Source organism: Cebus imitator, unplaced genomic scaffold (genome assembly GCF_001604975.1).
Source record: "Cebus imitator isolate Cc_AM_T3 unplaced genomic scaffold, Cebus_imitator-1.0 Scaffold283, whole genome shotgun sequence".
Taxonomy (NCBI): Eukaryota; Metazoa; Chordata; class Mammalia; order Primates; family Cebidae; genus Cebus; species Cebus imitator.
The window spans coordinates 2,743,256-2,757,177 of NW_016107598.1; the positions used below are offsets into that span (position 1 = coordinate 2,743,256).

At 33.6% G+C, this 13,922-nt stretch overlaps 1 protein-coding gene across 2 annotated transcripts; it reads right to left on the minus strand.

Moving 5' to 3' along the window:
• Positions 1-3,975: 3,975 nt before the first annotated feature.
• ODAM (odontogenic, ameloblast associated) lies at positions 3,976-13,099 on the minus strand. 2 transcript variants are annotated; one of them, XM_017501652.2, is made up of 12 exons: positions 13,038-13,099; positions 12,239-12,299; positions 12,106-12,147; positions 11,516-11,563; positions 10,683-10,916; positions 10,201-10,248; positions 8,220-8,324; positions 7,335-7,382; positions 6,481-6,552; positions 5,894-6,055; positions 5,602-5,660; positions 3,983-4,377 (listed from the first exon to the last, which is right to left on the minus strand). In XM_017501652.2, exons 2-11 carry the CDS (start codon positions 12,293-12,295, stop codon positions 5,631-5,633), a joined length of 846 nt encoding a protein of 281 aa, XP_017357141.1. In that variant the 5' UTR covers positions 12,296-12,299; positions 13,038-13,099; the 3' UTR covers positions 3,983-4,377; positions 5,602-5,630. The 2 variants fall into 2 exon arrangements, with proteins under 2 accessions (XP_037584845.1, XP_017357141.1); XM_037728917.1 differs by lacking the exon at positions 7,335-7,382 and having other exon boundaries at positions 3,976-4,377.
• Between the last annotated feature and the right edge of the window lie 823 nt (positions 13,100-13,922).

Genomic DNA, 13,922 nt, shown 5'->3' on the forward strand with positions numbered 1-13,922 from the left:
CCCTTTCCCTTAGCAAAATATATAATTTCTCTATTTAAAACTAATATTGCGGCCGAGCATGGTGGCTCACGCCTGTAATCCCAGCACTTTGGGAGGCTGAGGCAGGCGAATCATGAGGTCAGGAGTTTGAGACAGCCTGGTCAATATGGTGAAATCCCGTCTCTACTAAAAATACAAAAATTAGCCAGGTGTGGTGGTGGACACCTGTAGTCCCAGCTATTTGGGAGGCTGAGGCAGGAGAATCTCTTGAACCTGGGAGGTGGAGGTTGCAGTGAGCTGAGATCACACCACTGCACTCCAGGCTGGGCAACAGAGAAAGGCTCTGTTTCAAAAACAAAACAAAACAAAACAAAACAAAACAAAACAAAACAAAAACAAAAACAGAAACTAATATTGCTTTAAATATAAAACCACCAAAAATTAAAGACCCCCTTCTATACACTATCATATAGTTTTTCTTTATTGTTTCACTAGAACATAAGTATTTTGATATAAAACATGGTTCACTGTACTGGTGCCATGTGTGTATTACACAGAGCTCTGGCAACAGTCTTCCTGTTACTCTCCTGAATAGACATTTTTCTCAGTTGCAAGCTTCTTTTGCAGAGTTTAAGAACAAGGCCTGCAGAGTCACGCATATGGGTCTGAATCATGCCCATCTACTCACTAGTTGATTTAACTTGGACACATCTCTTAATCTTTTACAACCATTTAGTTTTTTCCACATTAAAATGATAATGACATATTTTCCAATTTGCCACAAAGCTCTTACAATTTAAACAAAAATGATGCTTTGTATATGGCAGTGTGTTGATATCAAAAGTACAAACCTGAACTGCTAGTATTTTGATAACCATGTTAATTGTCCAAACTTTTAAGTTTTTTGTCCCCTTATTTTTGTCTTTGAATTGTCAAAATATAAGAAGTGTTTTTTTGCACTTAACAAAGACTCTAATTATACTAAATCCTTAGGGATCCATATAATTAGATATTGATCTGTTGGCTATACATTATTTAAGGTAACATTATCAAAATGCTCATGAAACTGACAAGCACTTTTTTATATACACACCCCCATACACAAACAATTTTATATGTACATGTACACACATTCACCATAGACGTATATAGGATAAACTATAAAATTACCCCTATTTTATAGGTGAAGAAAATGTGCTTAGAAAGTTAGGTATCTAAGATTACAGATCTATAAACTATGTAACTGGAATTCAGAATTAGTCGGTTCCTAGCCACAACACAAGGAACATGAAATGAATTAGGGAAAAATCCACTTAGTGAATCATAGTAGGATGGAAAAAATTTTAAATAATTCTATAAGCTGTTATTTTAAAAACAATTTTTATAATAAAAGAGAGGCATCATTCAAATATGTTTAAACAAAAGACTAGTTTACAACACAATCTTTTAGTTTTATGTGCTTTAAAAAATAACCATATATTTTATTTTATGGAATAAAAGATACTTTTATACTTAAAGTTGCACATTTCCAAAACTTATCAGTGATATTAAGTGATGATGTACTGTATGTAAAACACCAGCATATCCACCATCATGTCTATGTAATGTACTCATTTTCTGTGCTCCTGTGGTTCTTGGCCTTACTCTTTAGAAAACTTTGCTTTACTGTTCTGTGTTTCACTGTTTAATATTCAGCACACACAATGGTGACAGGGATGTATGTGATGCAAAAGTGTTTGTATGGGTGAGATGAGGCAAATTTTATGCCAATGGGAAAGGAGCCACCAAAACATACAACTGGAAAGCAAAGAATGTCTAAGTGAGCATTTGTAACATTATATTCATTTCAATTTGCACGTTTTTCTCCAAATTTTATGTTAAAACCAAACCATCAGTGTGATGGTATTAAAAGGTAGGGCCTTTGAGAAGTAGTTATGACATTTTAAACAAAATCCCTCATAAATAGGATCTGCACCCTATCTGTTGCCCAGGGTGGTCTTAAACTCCTGGCCTCAAGCAATCCTTCTGCCTCATCCTCTGAGTTGCTGTCATTATGGGTACAAACAGCAATGCCTGGCCCCAGATTTTGTGCTTTTTACATATTGAAAGTTTGTGGCAACCCTGGTCAAGTAAGTGCTCACTTCATTAGCATTGTTAGTAATAAAGTATTTTAATTAAGGAATATGCACTGTGTTTTTACACACAATGCTATTTCATACTTAAGAGACTATAATGTAGTATAAACAGCTTTTATAAGCATTGGGAAGCCCACAAATTCATATAATTTGCTTTATTGTGATATTCACTTTGTAGTGTTCTGAAACCAAACCCACTATATCACCGAGGTATGCTTTTATGTGGATATGTAGAAAGAAATCTACTATGAAAGATTTGTACATATAATTATGGAGGCTGAGAAGCCCCAGCTTCTGCCATATGCAAGCTGGAGGCCCAGAAAAACCAGTGAAATTGTTCTCCAGTCCAAATCCAAAGTAAATTCTAGGTCCAGTGTGAAGGCCTGAGACCGGGAGCTACAACGTGTGAGGCAGAAGATGGATGTCCCAGCTCAAGCAGAGAGAGCAACTTTGCCTTTTCTCTACCTTTTTTCTTCTATTCTGGCCCTCAGTGGATTAGATGATTCCCACCCACATTGATGAAGATGATCTTCTTTTCTCAGTCCACTGACTGAAGTGCTATCTTCCAGAAACATCCTCACAGACAAACCAAAATAATGTTTTACCAGCTGTCTGATCATCCTTTAGGCAAGTCAAGTAGACATATAAAATTAACTATCACGGTATCTTTTTCAAAGTATTTATTATTGTGTCCCCTCATGTTGCTAAATTTTGAATTGCTTATAACTTGCTACTTAGTTTTATAGTTTTTTTCAGAGTTCTTCACTGTTCACTTTTGAATAGAATAATTATGTTGCACTTATATTTCCTCCATAGTCTTTGGTCACTCTTTTTATCCTTCTCATTAAAGAGAAAAGCTGAGTACTCACTATGTTCCAGGATTTATTCTAAACACTTAGTATGAATTACCTCATGTAATTTTTTTCCTTGATCCCGTAAACTATTGGAGTTTGGGGAACAAGGTTCATAGCTTCAGAATACCTGATTTTTTTTTCCCAGACATATTTTTGTTTGGATCTCTCTATCATTTCTAATACTAAGATATCAGTCAATTACCCAGAATTACATTAGTTCAGTACATAAATTTAGGAAAAAGGATGCAGAGTAAAATGAAAGTAGAATTGATGAGAATCAGGCTACTCTTCCAAAAAGCAAGTAGTAGATTCTAGGGTCATAATATTACTAAATGCTCAAACAGGTAAGATTCTAGGAATTGTAATCTACTTTAAAGCCTAGAATATTCATCAAATTTATTGGAAGCCACCTAATGCATAATCATGTATTCATTTATTCATTCACTAATTCACTCACTTTTCCTTTTACATATACCTACTCACATACATCAACACACACATCTATAGTACATTGAATACCAATTTTCCTATTTTCTAAAAATTTCAGCTGATCATCTAAAGCTGAAAAAATAAGGTAAACATACAAGTACATTCATATTCACATGTGAAAGGAAAAAAAATTAAGATTTTTTTATGAGCCAGGCTTCTTCATGTGTTAGTTCATGTAGTTCTTTCAAAAATTGTAAAAGGTATTGTTATCTTCATTTTATACCTATGAAAGGTGACACTCATGCAAGTGAAGTGACTTGCTGAAGGTTCAAAGCCAGGTTGAAAGCCAGATATGATGAAACCTAAAATCTACACCTTACTGTGTACAGGATACTCCCTCCCCTAAACAAGCACACACTTTCCTACCTTTTGAGTAAGGACAGCCACCTCTCTATGTAACTGTTTCATATTAGGAATAAGAAATTTATGATATCTGCCACCAAATGATTTTGATTTTCATGAGAATGTCTCAGAAGGAAGCTGAATGAATGGGCCTTAGGGAAATAAAGAATGACATGTCAAATCTAGATATGCATTTGACTTCATCAGTTCCAATGCAACACTCATCATACATCCAATGACAGTATACCTATCTTCTCTTCACGGATACTTTCATTTTCCAGAGGCATCATTTAGTAATGCAATTACTCAATTGATTAATGATACTAGCTTTATTCTCATTGTTATTATATTTCAGATTATACAATGATAGGATATTTGAACAGACATACGATTTCATAAAAAAGACTCATTACATGATTGTATTATTTTCTGTGACACATTTAAAGAGTTTAATAATATTTATAAGTGAAAACAAAGTTAGAAGAGTCAAGATATTTTGGGTATTCCAAAGAACTGATACTAGCATTGAGGAAGCTAATAGCCTAAAATTATATCCAAGGCACGGCCACATCTTTTCCCTGAAAAATATAATAGAAAACCATTTTAATACCATTAGACTTCTTTGCATTATATATTCTAATACCATGCTAATTGCTTATGAAAGAAATAGAGAGATGTTCTTTATTAGAGAAAAAAGGTCATAAAAATAGCTAGAAAAAAAAGGTCATAAAAATACTGAAATTTCTTTTGTTGTCAATGCTTTTGATGTTTTAGTCATGAAGTCCTTGCCTACACCTATGTCCTGTATGGTTTTGCCTAGATTTTCTTCTAGGGTTTTTATGGTGTTAGGTCTTATGTTTAAGTCTTTAATCCATCTGGAGTTAATTTTAGTGTAAGGTGTCAGGAAGGGGTCCAGTTTCTGCTTTCTGCACATAGCTAGCCAGTTTTCCCAACACCATTTATTAAACAGGGAATCCTTTCCCCATTGCTTGTTTCTTTAGTATTTCTTACTGAATAACTTGATTCACCTTGTACAATATAGTATATTAGTGAGGAGGCTTTCCTAAAGAGGTGTTATTACTATTCACTCGCTTGTATTTTTGTAAACCGTTTTCACCTGAAGAATGCTGAGTGTTTATTTTTATGGAAGGAGAGATCAAAACAGACTCATAGGTAGCAGGGAGGAGATTTCAAAAACTTTGTCTTTTAGTTTCCCCTTCAGGTTAAGCTGTTTGATTTTTAGTGCATGTTTTTACTTTGTGGTGCTGTTCCCAGCCAGCCCTTCTATCAAACTCCTTCTGTAGCCTCATAGCTAACCTAGCTGATTAAAACAGGTAATTAGTCAAGATTATGTCTGATACAAAAGTCACAGAATTTGAAATTATCTTCTGATCGTACAATTTCTTTATCATTTTGAGATTTTTATTTCAAGCTAATACAGATATATTGGAATTATTACAATGTTTAGCTTGCAAACTGAAATGATGATTTGGGAGAAATGATTCTGTATAAAGTGACAGTAGAATGTCTTTTATATTGAGACTGGCATATTCAGTATTTGTGGTGTCAGAGAGTATTCCAAGCTTATAGTATAGGCAGACATGATTCTCAAAACTTAATTTTGTTTTTAAAAATTGTTGAAGTCCATAATTACTATTAATTTTGCGGGTGCATATATAGCTAACTTGTTTTTTATAACTACTTTGTTAAGAACGCCATTAGCTTCTCTGACAACTTTTTCTTTTGTCTTCTTAGATAGAAATTGTCATGGCACCTAATGCTTGACTTTGGCAAATACCTACCAAAAGCTTTGAATGATTAGGGCAAATTCTTATGGCTCCCTTGGGCTAACAGTCTTGCCCTAGGGAGAAAAGGACATTCATAAGAAGCTCTAATTAAACTGAAATTAAATTAAATTCTAATTAATTATCAAAACAATTATTGGTCACTTTATTCAGAGCTAATACCACATATTTTACATTAGTTATCTTCCTAATTTCATGACTAAGTCATAAATTAAAGCACTAATTTTATCTCTGTATTTTTTCATTAGACAATAATTTCTTACATAAAATGAAATTTTCATTACTCTACCTTCTCTTCTGGGAGCTCTGGTGTAATAGTTAGGTCTATAGCAGAAGTGAAAACGCTGGTTGTTCTGGGTTTTGGTGAAGTTGAGGACATGAAAACTCCTGCATTGTCATGTCTAAAGTTTATTACTTCTTTTTGTAAATATGGTATCTTTTCTCCTGTTAGCTATAGAGAATGAGAAAGAAAACAAAATTGTCATAGGTTCAACAAGAAGGCTAAAATTGGGAAGAATGTAAAGCAAAAGGACTGAGATGCAAAACTAACATTATATTCAAAAAGTAAGTTGCTATTATTAGTTATTTTAGATCATAAACTATAAAAAAGATCATGAATATATACCAGCAAACCTAATTGTTTCTTAATGTCTGCTTTTAAATAAAGGTGCATGAAACATACCTGCTGTAGCATACTCAAACGTATTGATGAACTGAGTAAGAGTAAACTGAATCTTCACTGGAAAAATATTGTAAGAGGAAGAGGCAATACTATTGATGGAATTATAACAGAGTTGATATTAAAATGAACATTAGTGTGGTAAGTTGTCAATTGCTGATTTCCAGTAGCTGGCAAAATGTTGTAAGGAATCTTACCATCACAGCAATTTCAGGAGCTGTGCCTAATTGGGGATCAAAAGCTAGTTGCTGCTGTCCTCCTGGTATACCCTAAAAACATCAAATGTTTTAAAAAGTCTAAATTAGTGATCTATGAAAATATACTCTTTGGCCACTCAGAGTAGTAAAACACTCCCAAACTTCTTATTTTGTTAAAAACAGAAATGATAGTTTAATTCCTGCTATTAGAGAACTGGATTGATAGTTCAACTTTGCTTTTATTCTGGGAGTGCTGCTTTTTAACATTCTCTACTAGGACCAACTGTTCACCTGTTGAGCATAAACAGTTCTACAGAACACCAATATCAGACAGAGGTAGAAAAAAAAATCCAAGACAACTTCAAAATATTGTCTAGAGTAAGGTCGCCATACAAGGCACAAAAATACCAGGTATCTTCACATCTTGGCTAATATGAACAACTGATGCTTCTTTACCCATTAAAGCTTTCACCTTGCTCCCTTATCCTTGCCTTAGGGGCATGAACTTTTAAGACAATCGTAGAGCTACTCTACTTTTTGAGAACTAAAGATAATTATAGAGCTACCCTACTTTTAGATCACTCCAGAGTGAGCCACTACTTCTTTGAAGTCTTCCCCAAATTACCTAAAACAAGCCCAAATCTTGTGAGAAGTCATTCTAATCCTTTCCTATTAAGACACACAAGGCTTCCCATTTTTGTGTTCTCCTCCTTGTAATGAGTGGATGCATCCAATTTTGTCTAATTAGAGATGCTCTCCTGGTCATCTTTGACCGAAGGGCATTTACAGATTTAGTAGACAATGAATCAAATAGTTTCAAAAGATTTTTTAATGAAAAATATGCATTTACTTACAGGTTCTGCTTGTTGTGGAATGTATCCAAATTGGGCATAGAATGGGATCTGTCAGATTTTTAAAAATATTTATTATATTTGATGTAATTATTCTTGTCATAAGTTTGCAATAAATGATCACTTAAACATATATCTTTTTATATTAATTAAAAGCATTTTTTAAAGTTTATATGTTCCAGTAAGTAAAAATTAATTTTTGTTAAATTAGCAAGAATCCTTTATAACCATGTCATTTCTAGAATAAAACTCTTTCCCTTTAAAGCAACATGGCAATTACAATTAATACTATCAGTTTTTTTAAATTATAATTCTAAGTTTTCTGTAATTTGTAATGTCAGGTTTTAGAATTATGATTAAACTTAAAAAAGGCATTTTCATTTTAACAGGAAGAATGTTAATTATATGTGAGCCACCTGAATTTATGTTAAAATTCTAAAAATTTATTGCAGTTTCATAAAATTTAATATAATGGCATCTGATTGTATCTCAAGATACAGTGATCAAAGACATCTTTCATCAAGGTAGCTAATATTTTGCAATTTATTATTTTTAAATAGTAACCACACACATATATGTGGAAAGGTAGATGCTAGTAAATTTTAAATGTGAGAAAACTTTGCCTTTAAAGGTTACTCAGCCTTTTGGCCTTGATTCTATTGAAGTCCACTTGCCGACTTCACTGGCTAAAAATCCAGCCTTGGAGTATTACCAAGTAAGTTTACACAAAGGATATATAGCAGAGAGCTATGTCTACCCTCTTATGCCTACCTGTTTCATGCTGTTGAGTGTTTGCATTAAAAATATTCAGAAATATTTTTCTATGGTAATATACCCCATTTTCTCTATTTTGAAGTGGAACTAATAAGATTAAAACATTTGCAGTACCTGCTCCTCAAACTGCTGCTGTCCTGTTTGTTGAGGTGACCTTGGAACTGTTTGCTGAGGTTGTTCCCAGGGTAGGAACATGTAAACTGGATAGTATTGAAACACCTACTTGTAAAAGGGAAAGATACAAGAGATTCCATTACATCAGCATATAACACACTTTTTATCTTCTAATATCAATTTTATTTAAAAGCTGTTTTATGTCTAGCAGCTTTATATGATTAAGTACAAAGAAAATAGATGAAGCATCCCTTCCCAAATGTTGGAAACAACTTGCATTCCAGTTAATACTGGACTTTGTTTTTAAGGTTGCTTGGTCAACACATTTAGAAAATAGTGGGTTGAACTAAGCAAAAGGCCCCTTTTTTCTTTCCAAAGGCATCTTGGAAGCTTTATATACAAATTACTTTGCAAATACCTAAGTGAAAGATAGCCTATGTAGCTTTTTCCTTATGATTTTAGAATCATCATTCTGCAGAATGTGATATTAGAAGTTCTGCCATAATGAATGAAATGCCATGAATGTATTGCCTTTAAGAATTGCTACTTTATTAAAATAATCATATATATTTTAGAATATTTGGTAAATCAAGACAGAGAAAAGTAACAAATAATATCACAAATAAAATAAAAAACTTTACCACCTACATTATCATGTGGCTTTCATTTATGTTATCATTGCCTTCTACTAATATGTCTCTATGTGTTTATACGTGTATGTGTTTATAGAAAATGAGAATCTTAGTACCTACTTTGATTTTTGTATGCTGTTTTGTTTCTTTGCATAAAGTAAGAAGCTATATCAGACATGAGATTTAAAAAAACAACACTATGGTTTCAGAAGGATTATATTTTGTACAAGCATTCTTAATCCTAGCTAAGAATCAGAATCACATTTGAGCATTTTAGAAAATGACCAAATTTAGCATCTATTCATGGGGTATTGATTCATTAGCACTGGGGTAGGGTTCAGACATTTGTATTTTCAAAATTACCACCAGAGATTCTAATGTAAAGCCAGGGTGGAAAGCTACTGGTTTAGTGGTTAAAGAAGGAGACAGAAGGGGTGGAGAATTATATTGCAACTCAGTCATTTAATTTCAATGGGATTGGAAATTTTATCTCATTAAGAGCAGGTTTCCTGATTCTTAAGATGAAGTAATTCTAGTTCTATGTCTAATTCTGTAAATGCTTATGTCACAGAATGAGATAATGTCTAGAAGTAACTTTTGTTTTGTAATGGGAGTGGAAGTGGGACAAAATCATACAGGTATAATTACAGTAGAGCCTGTAACTTTATGAAAATACCAATATTCTGATGAATAATAATATAATTTATTTATATTCCTGTTTCTTTGAACTAAGAATATTATAAAATTAACAATCTTAATATTGATAGGGTTTTTCAAATTAATATGATTATATTAGCTTGTGTTCATTTTAAAAATATTCTCTTATTTAATAGAAATAATTACCATTTGATTGTAACATGGATTCAGATTGGAAATGTACAACAAGCTTGAAACGTTTTGAGCAGAATTTCGTGACTGCTAAATAACATGAACAAGTGTTTCTTATCTGTAAATCACATCATGTATTATCAGCTTAGTGCATCTTCTGAAGCAAATTTAAAGTTGGATAAAGTCAACCCAATTTCTCTTGAGTTTTTCACAACTTCCAGCACTTTGGATGCAGAGAGGACATGCCCTGGGGGTGTATTGAGCTCTTTTACTCTCAACATAGTGATGCCCTTGGAAATTCAGAGGTCCTGGAGACTCTCTTTAGCTGCCTGTTCTTAAGGAGTTGTTAAGTGAGCCCAACATCAACAAACGGATAGGAGCCCAGCAATGATGTTATCTAGACAGTGATATCATTATACCGGTTTTTATAGCCCTGCTATAGGAGTCAGAGCTGGAAACAGAAAGCATCCTGGACAGTGTACGTAGCCCTCTCTGTGGGCAGTGTTATTATATCCATTTACCTGTCCTTGCTCTTGAGGCATTTTGAAAGAGAATACATAGGGCATCACCTGCCAAAAAAAGAATTATATAAAAATGTATGCTTGACTTTGTTATTATAAATCCCTGAGTCACTTTTCATAGAGCTAGCCATATAAACATGACTTTTGGTCGTGTTAGCAAGCTCCTACGACAAAAAGTCATCTATTATATGGGCTGTCAGTTACACAAATTGCCTTTTATACAGTGAAGTTTTCCTATCTTATCCTAGACTTGTGTTTAAGTTTTTTGGTTTGTGGCTATATCCTAGAGTAGCTGATTTAAATATTTTTCATGTTAGAAATCAGAAAATAAAAGAAAGAGCTTACAGTGATGGTAGAAACATATTATGAGAAAAAAATATTATTCAAGACCCGCTGTCTATTTCAAAGCTGATTCACATTCATTGTCAAATTAAACATGCAGTTCTCTCTCCTCAGAACAAAAGGAAAGAGGCCTGACTTACGGGACTAGGGCCTGGTTGTGTCTGAGGCGTTGTTTGAAGCTGTGAGGGGTCAGCTTGGCCTGCCTGGGCTCCTTGGGCAAAACTGACCTGTCCTGGGAAGGGTATCTGATTTGGGAACAGTCCAGCAAACCGGTCTAGAGCTGATAAAGAGAATTGGGAGAGTCCTGGAATTTGACCCTGCTGCTGCTGTTGTAGAATTCCAGAGAAAGGTGGAATCCATGAATTAAATGGGCCCTAAAAAGACGCAAAGAAAAGAAAGCATTTCCCTTCATGCCAAAAAGAATTTAAAAATCATTCCTGAGCAAGAAAGAGACAAAATACAAACAATTTTTGTACTTCCAGTGTTGCAACATAAAAAAGGACAACATCTCGATTCATTTTGAACAAAGCAAACAATATGAAGCAAATGCTAAATTCTTGATAGTCATGAGAAATATGGGCCAGGGTAAGGTTGATAAATGAGTGCAGCATCTGCATAAGCCAGACTGGTTTTAAACCTTGTGTATTTTCCCTTACCTTCCCCTAAACCGCCCCCCTCAACCTGCTGCTACTGGTTAGCTGGGCATGACTTTGTTTAAAATAATTAATTTTAACTATCTAATAGTTGTCAGAATTCGTGCCTGACGTATACCAAGTTCTCAACAAATAAATGTTAAATTACAGTTTTTACTTTAATCTTCAAATGGTCACTAGAATATATGAGACAAATTTATAATATTAAAAATTAAGATTTCAGAAATAAGATCAGCAAACATTTCCTTTTATACAAAGTAACATTTGAAATGAGCAATAGAAAAATGTTCCACTTAAAGTAATTATTGAAATGGAGGTACCTGAAGTTGTAGTGGCAAAAGGTGACCATTATTAAGATTAAGAAGTAACTAGAAAAGAGAAAATAATATGAAATCAAGATTACTATAGATTAAAATGAGTAAAAACATTGGTTACCTCAAAGATTGCACAAGTCACAGCTGGTTGCTCAATTTCTTGTTAGAAGTGAGACATTTTCTCACTAGGCTTACATTTAATTACAGGGATTCAAAGTTAGAATTTAAAACAAGGTTGGGATTTAACAACCTCTCCCTTGTTGGGTATGAGATTGCACAACATTAGCTCATTCCAGTGGTTCAGTCATTTTGTGCTTTTAAACACCTTTACACACCTATATGAGGTGTTATTAGAACAAAAAGATATAGATAATATTGTATCTGCCTTTGAAGAATTAACAATCATTAAATAGAAACAGAATAATGTTTTAGAAGTAACCTGTTATACAAGCAAACATAAACATTAGAAATGTGCTTGGATATACATAACAGCTAGTGGAGAGGAACACAGTATAAATCAAATGAAGACTTTTATCTCTTCCCACTTGGTTTCCATTAAAAAAGTGGAAGAGATTGTTTAAATTATTTAAACTAACCTCATTGCTGTTGCTGGCGGACATAAGTTGCCGTGGGATAAGCTAAAAATAAAAAATAACATAAGAAATATTAAAAAGAAGGATTGTTGAAGGCTTAACAAAATGAGATCAGTAGTGCCATAAAATCACTTACTGGGGCTGACAGTGTCGCTCCCAAGAATCCAAGAAGAATTATAATTTTCATTTTCATATATCTAGAAAATAAATTGTGATCTCAGATTTATAAAGACTCTTAAAATTCCTGATAAAATAATTAATTTTGTTCAATCAAAGGAAAAGTTGGGTTAATTCTATAGTATTTACTTATATTTCATAATTTAAAATGTAAAAAGTTATGTTTGTAAAATGTAAAAAGTTATGTTTACAACATAACTTGTTATTGTCTCTCAGACAAGCCAAAACCAAAATAAAAACCAAAATTGTTTGTTTGTTCTTTTAGCTTGACCAAAAGGCTCATTTGGAGACATATGATGTGTTTGAATGTGTTAATGAGCAAGATCATCCCATCCTGGTACTGCTCTACAAGGAAAGGAACAGGTCCTTCAGACCATGGGAAGTTATGGCTATGGCTAATTAACTAAGGCCTTATCATTACAAATTTTAATGTCTATGTTGAAAAGTACTACAATAGAGATTTGACAATACCAGATAATTTCCACTTAATAGTCTAATAACAGAATAATATGCTAAACCTAAGCAACTGAGTCAATGCTTTTCTAATTTAGGGAAATAGGTTATAAAACTAAACTGTGATATTGATCTATGGTATAGCCTGTTTAAGTATATTTCTCTTGTCCTCCAGATGTGAAACTTCCTTCCCTGGCTCACATCACTGACCTAATCAAGCATTTAGGGTGAACTTGATAGTCTATCCTTCAGAGTTCACTGGTTTTGGTTCTTCAAATTATAAAAGCAAAGATTTGGTATCTTACCTTACTCCTGGACCTATAATGAAAAATCTGAACCATGAAAGATCTGTGTTCTTTTTCTCTCCCACTCTGCTGCTTGGTGCTTCTCTTAAATTTTAAAACTCATCTTTAGAAAAAAAGGACCAATCATTGTTCAAAAGGACCAGTGATTCAGTGGGTTTCAGACAATGGCTTAGCTAATAACCTCTTTCCTAATCGTTTAGGTGGTATGTGGATACCCACACTTTTAGTAATGTTATTAAATTATCCCTTGAGAAATGTTTTCCTGTGATCATTATTGGCTTCTGGTTTTGTTATCACGAACTTTTGTAGAATAATTCTTCTACAATAATTCTATTCTACTCTTTCTTTTATAATTCTTAAACTGGATACTCTAATTGAATAAAACGATACCCTAATTGAGTAAAACTTAATATCTTTAATAAAGTCAAAGATAAATGGGTGATTATTTTTACTTCAAGGGCAAAATAAAGAATTGATAGAAAACATAGATCTGAAAAACAAAACTTCACAGCCTGCTTAGCAGGATTCTTTGTTTCTTTAATGCTGGTCTAAGTAAATATGAGCTAGTTTCCTGTAGGTTTGACCTTGAAAACATCAGTTGATTTCCCTCTACTTACTGAATACAATCCTTAAAAAATTGCTAAATTGGCCAGGTATGGTGGCTTACACCTGTAATCCCAGCACGTTGGGAGGCCGAGGCTGATGGATCATGAGGTCAGGAGATCAAGACCATCCTAGCCAACAGGGTGAAACCCAGTGTCTACAAAAAATACAATAATTATCTGGGTGTGGTGGCATGGGCTTGTAGTCCCAGCTACTTGGGAGGCTGAGACAGGAGAATCGCTTGAACCTGGGAGGCAGAGGTTGCAGTGAACCGAGACTGGG

Excerpts from the sequence above, each read along its gene's own strand:
- ODAM (XM_017501652.2), bottom strand. The coding sequence starts at position 12,295 with ATGAAAATGAAAATTATAATTCTTCTTGGATTCTTGGGAGCGACACTG. Across the intron at positions 10,917-11,515 it reads TTTTGCCACTACAACTTCAG|GGCCCATTTAATTCATGGAT; the intron begins GTACCTCCATTT and ends GCGTCTTTTTAG. Across the intron at positions 5,661-5,893 it reads CAGAGCTCCCAGAAGAGAAG|GGCAAGACTGTTAGCCCAAG; the intron begins GTAGAGTAATGA and ends TTTTCTCCCTAG.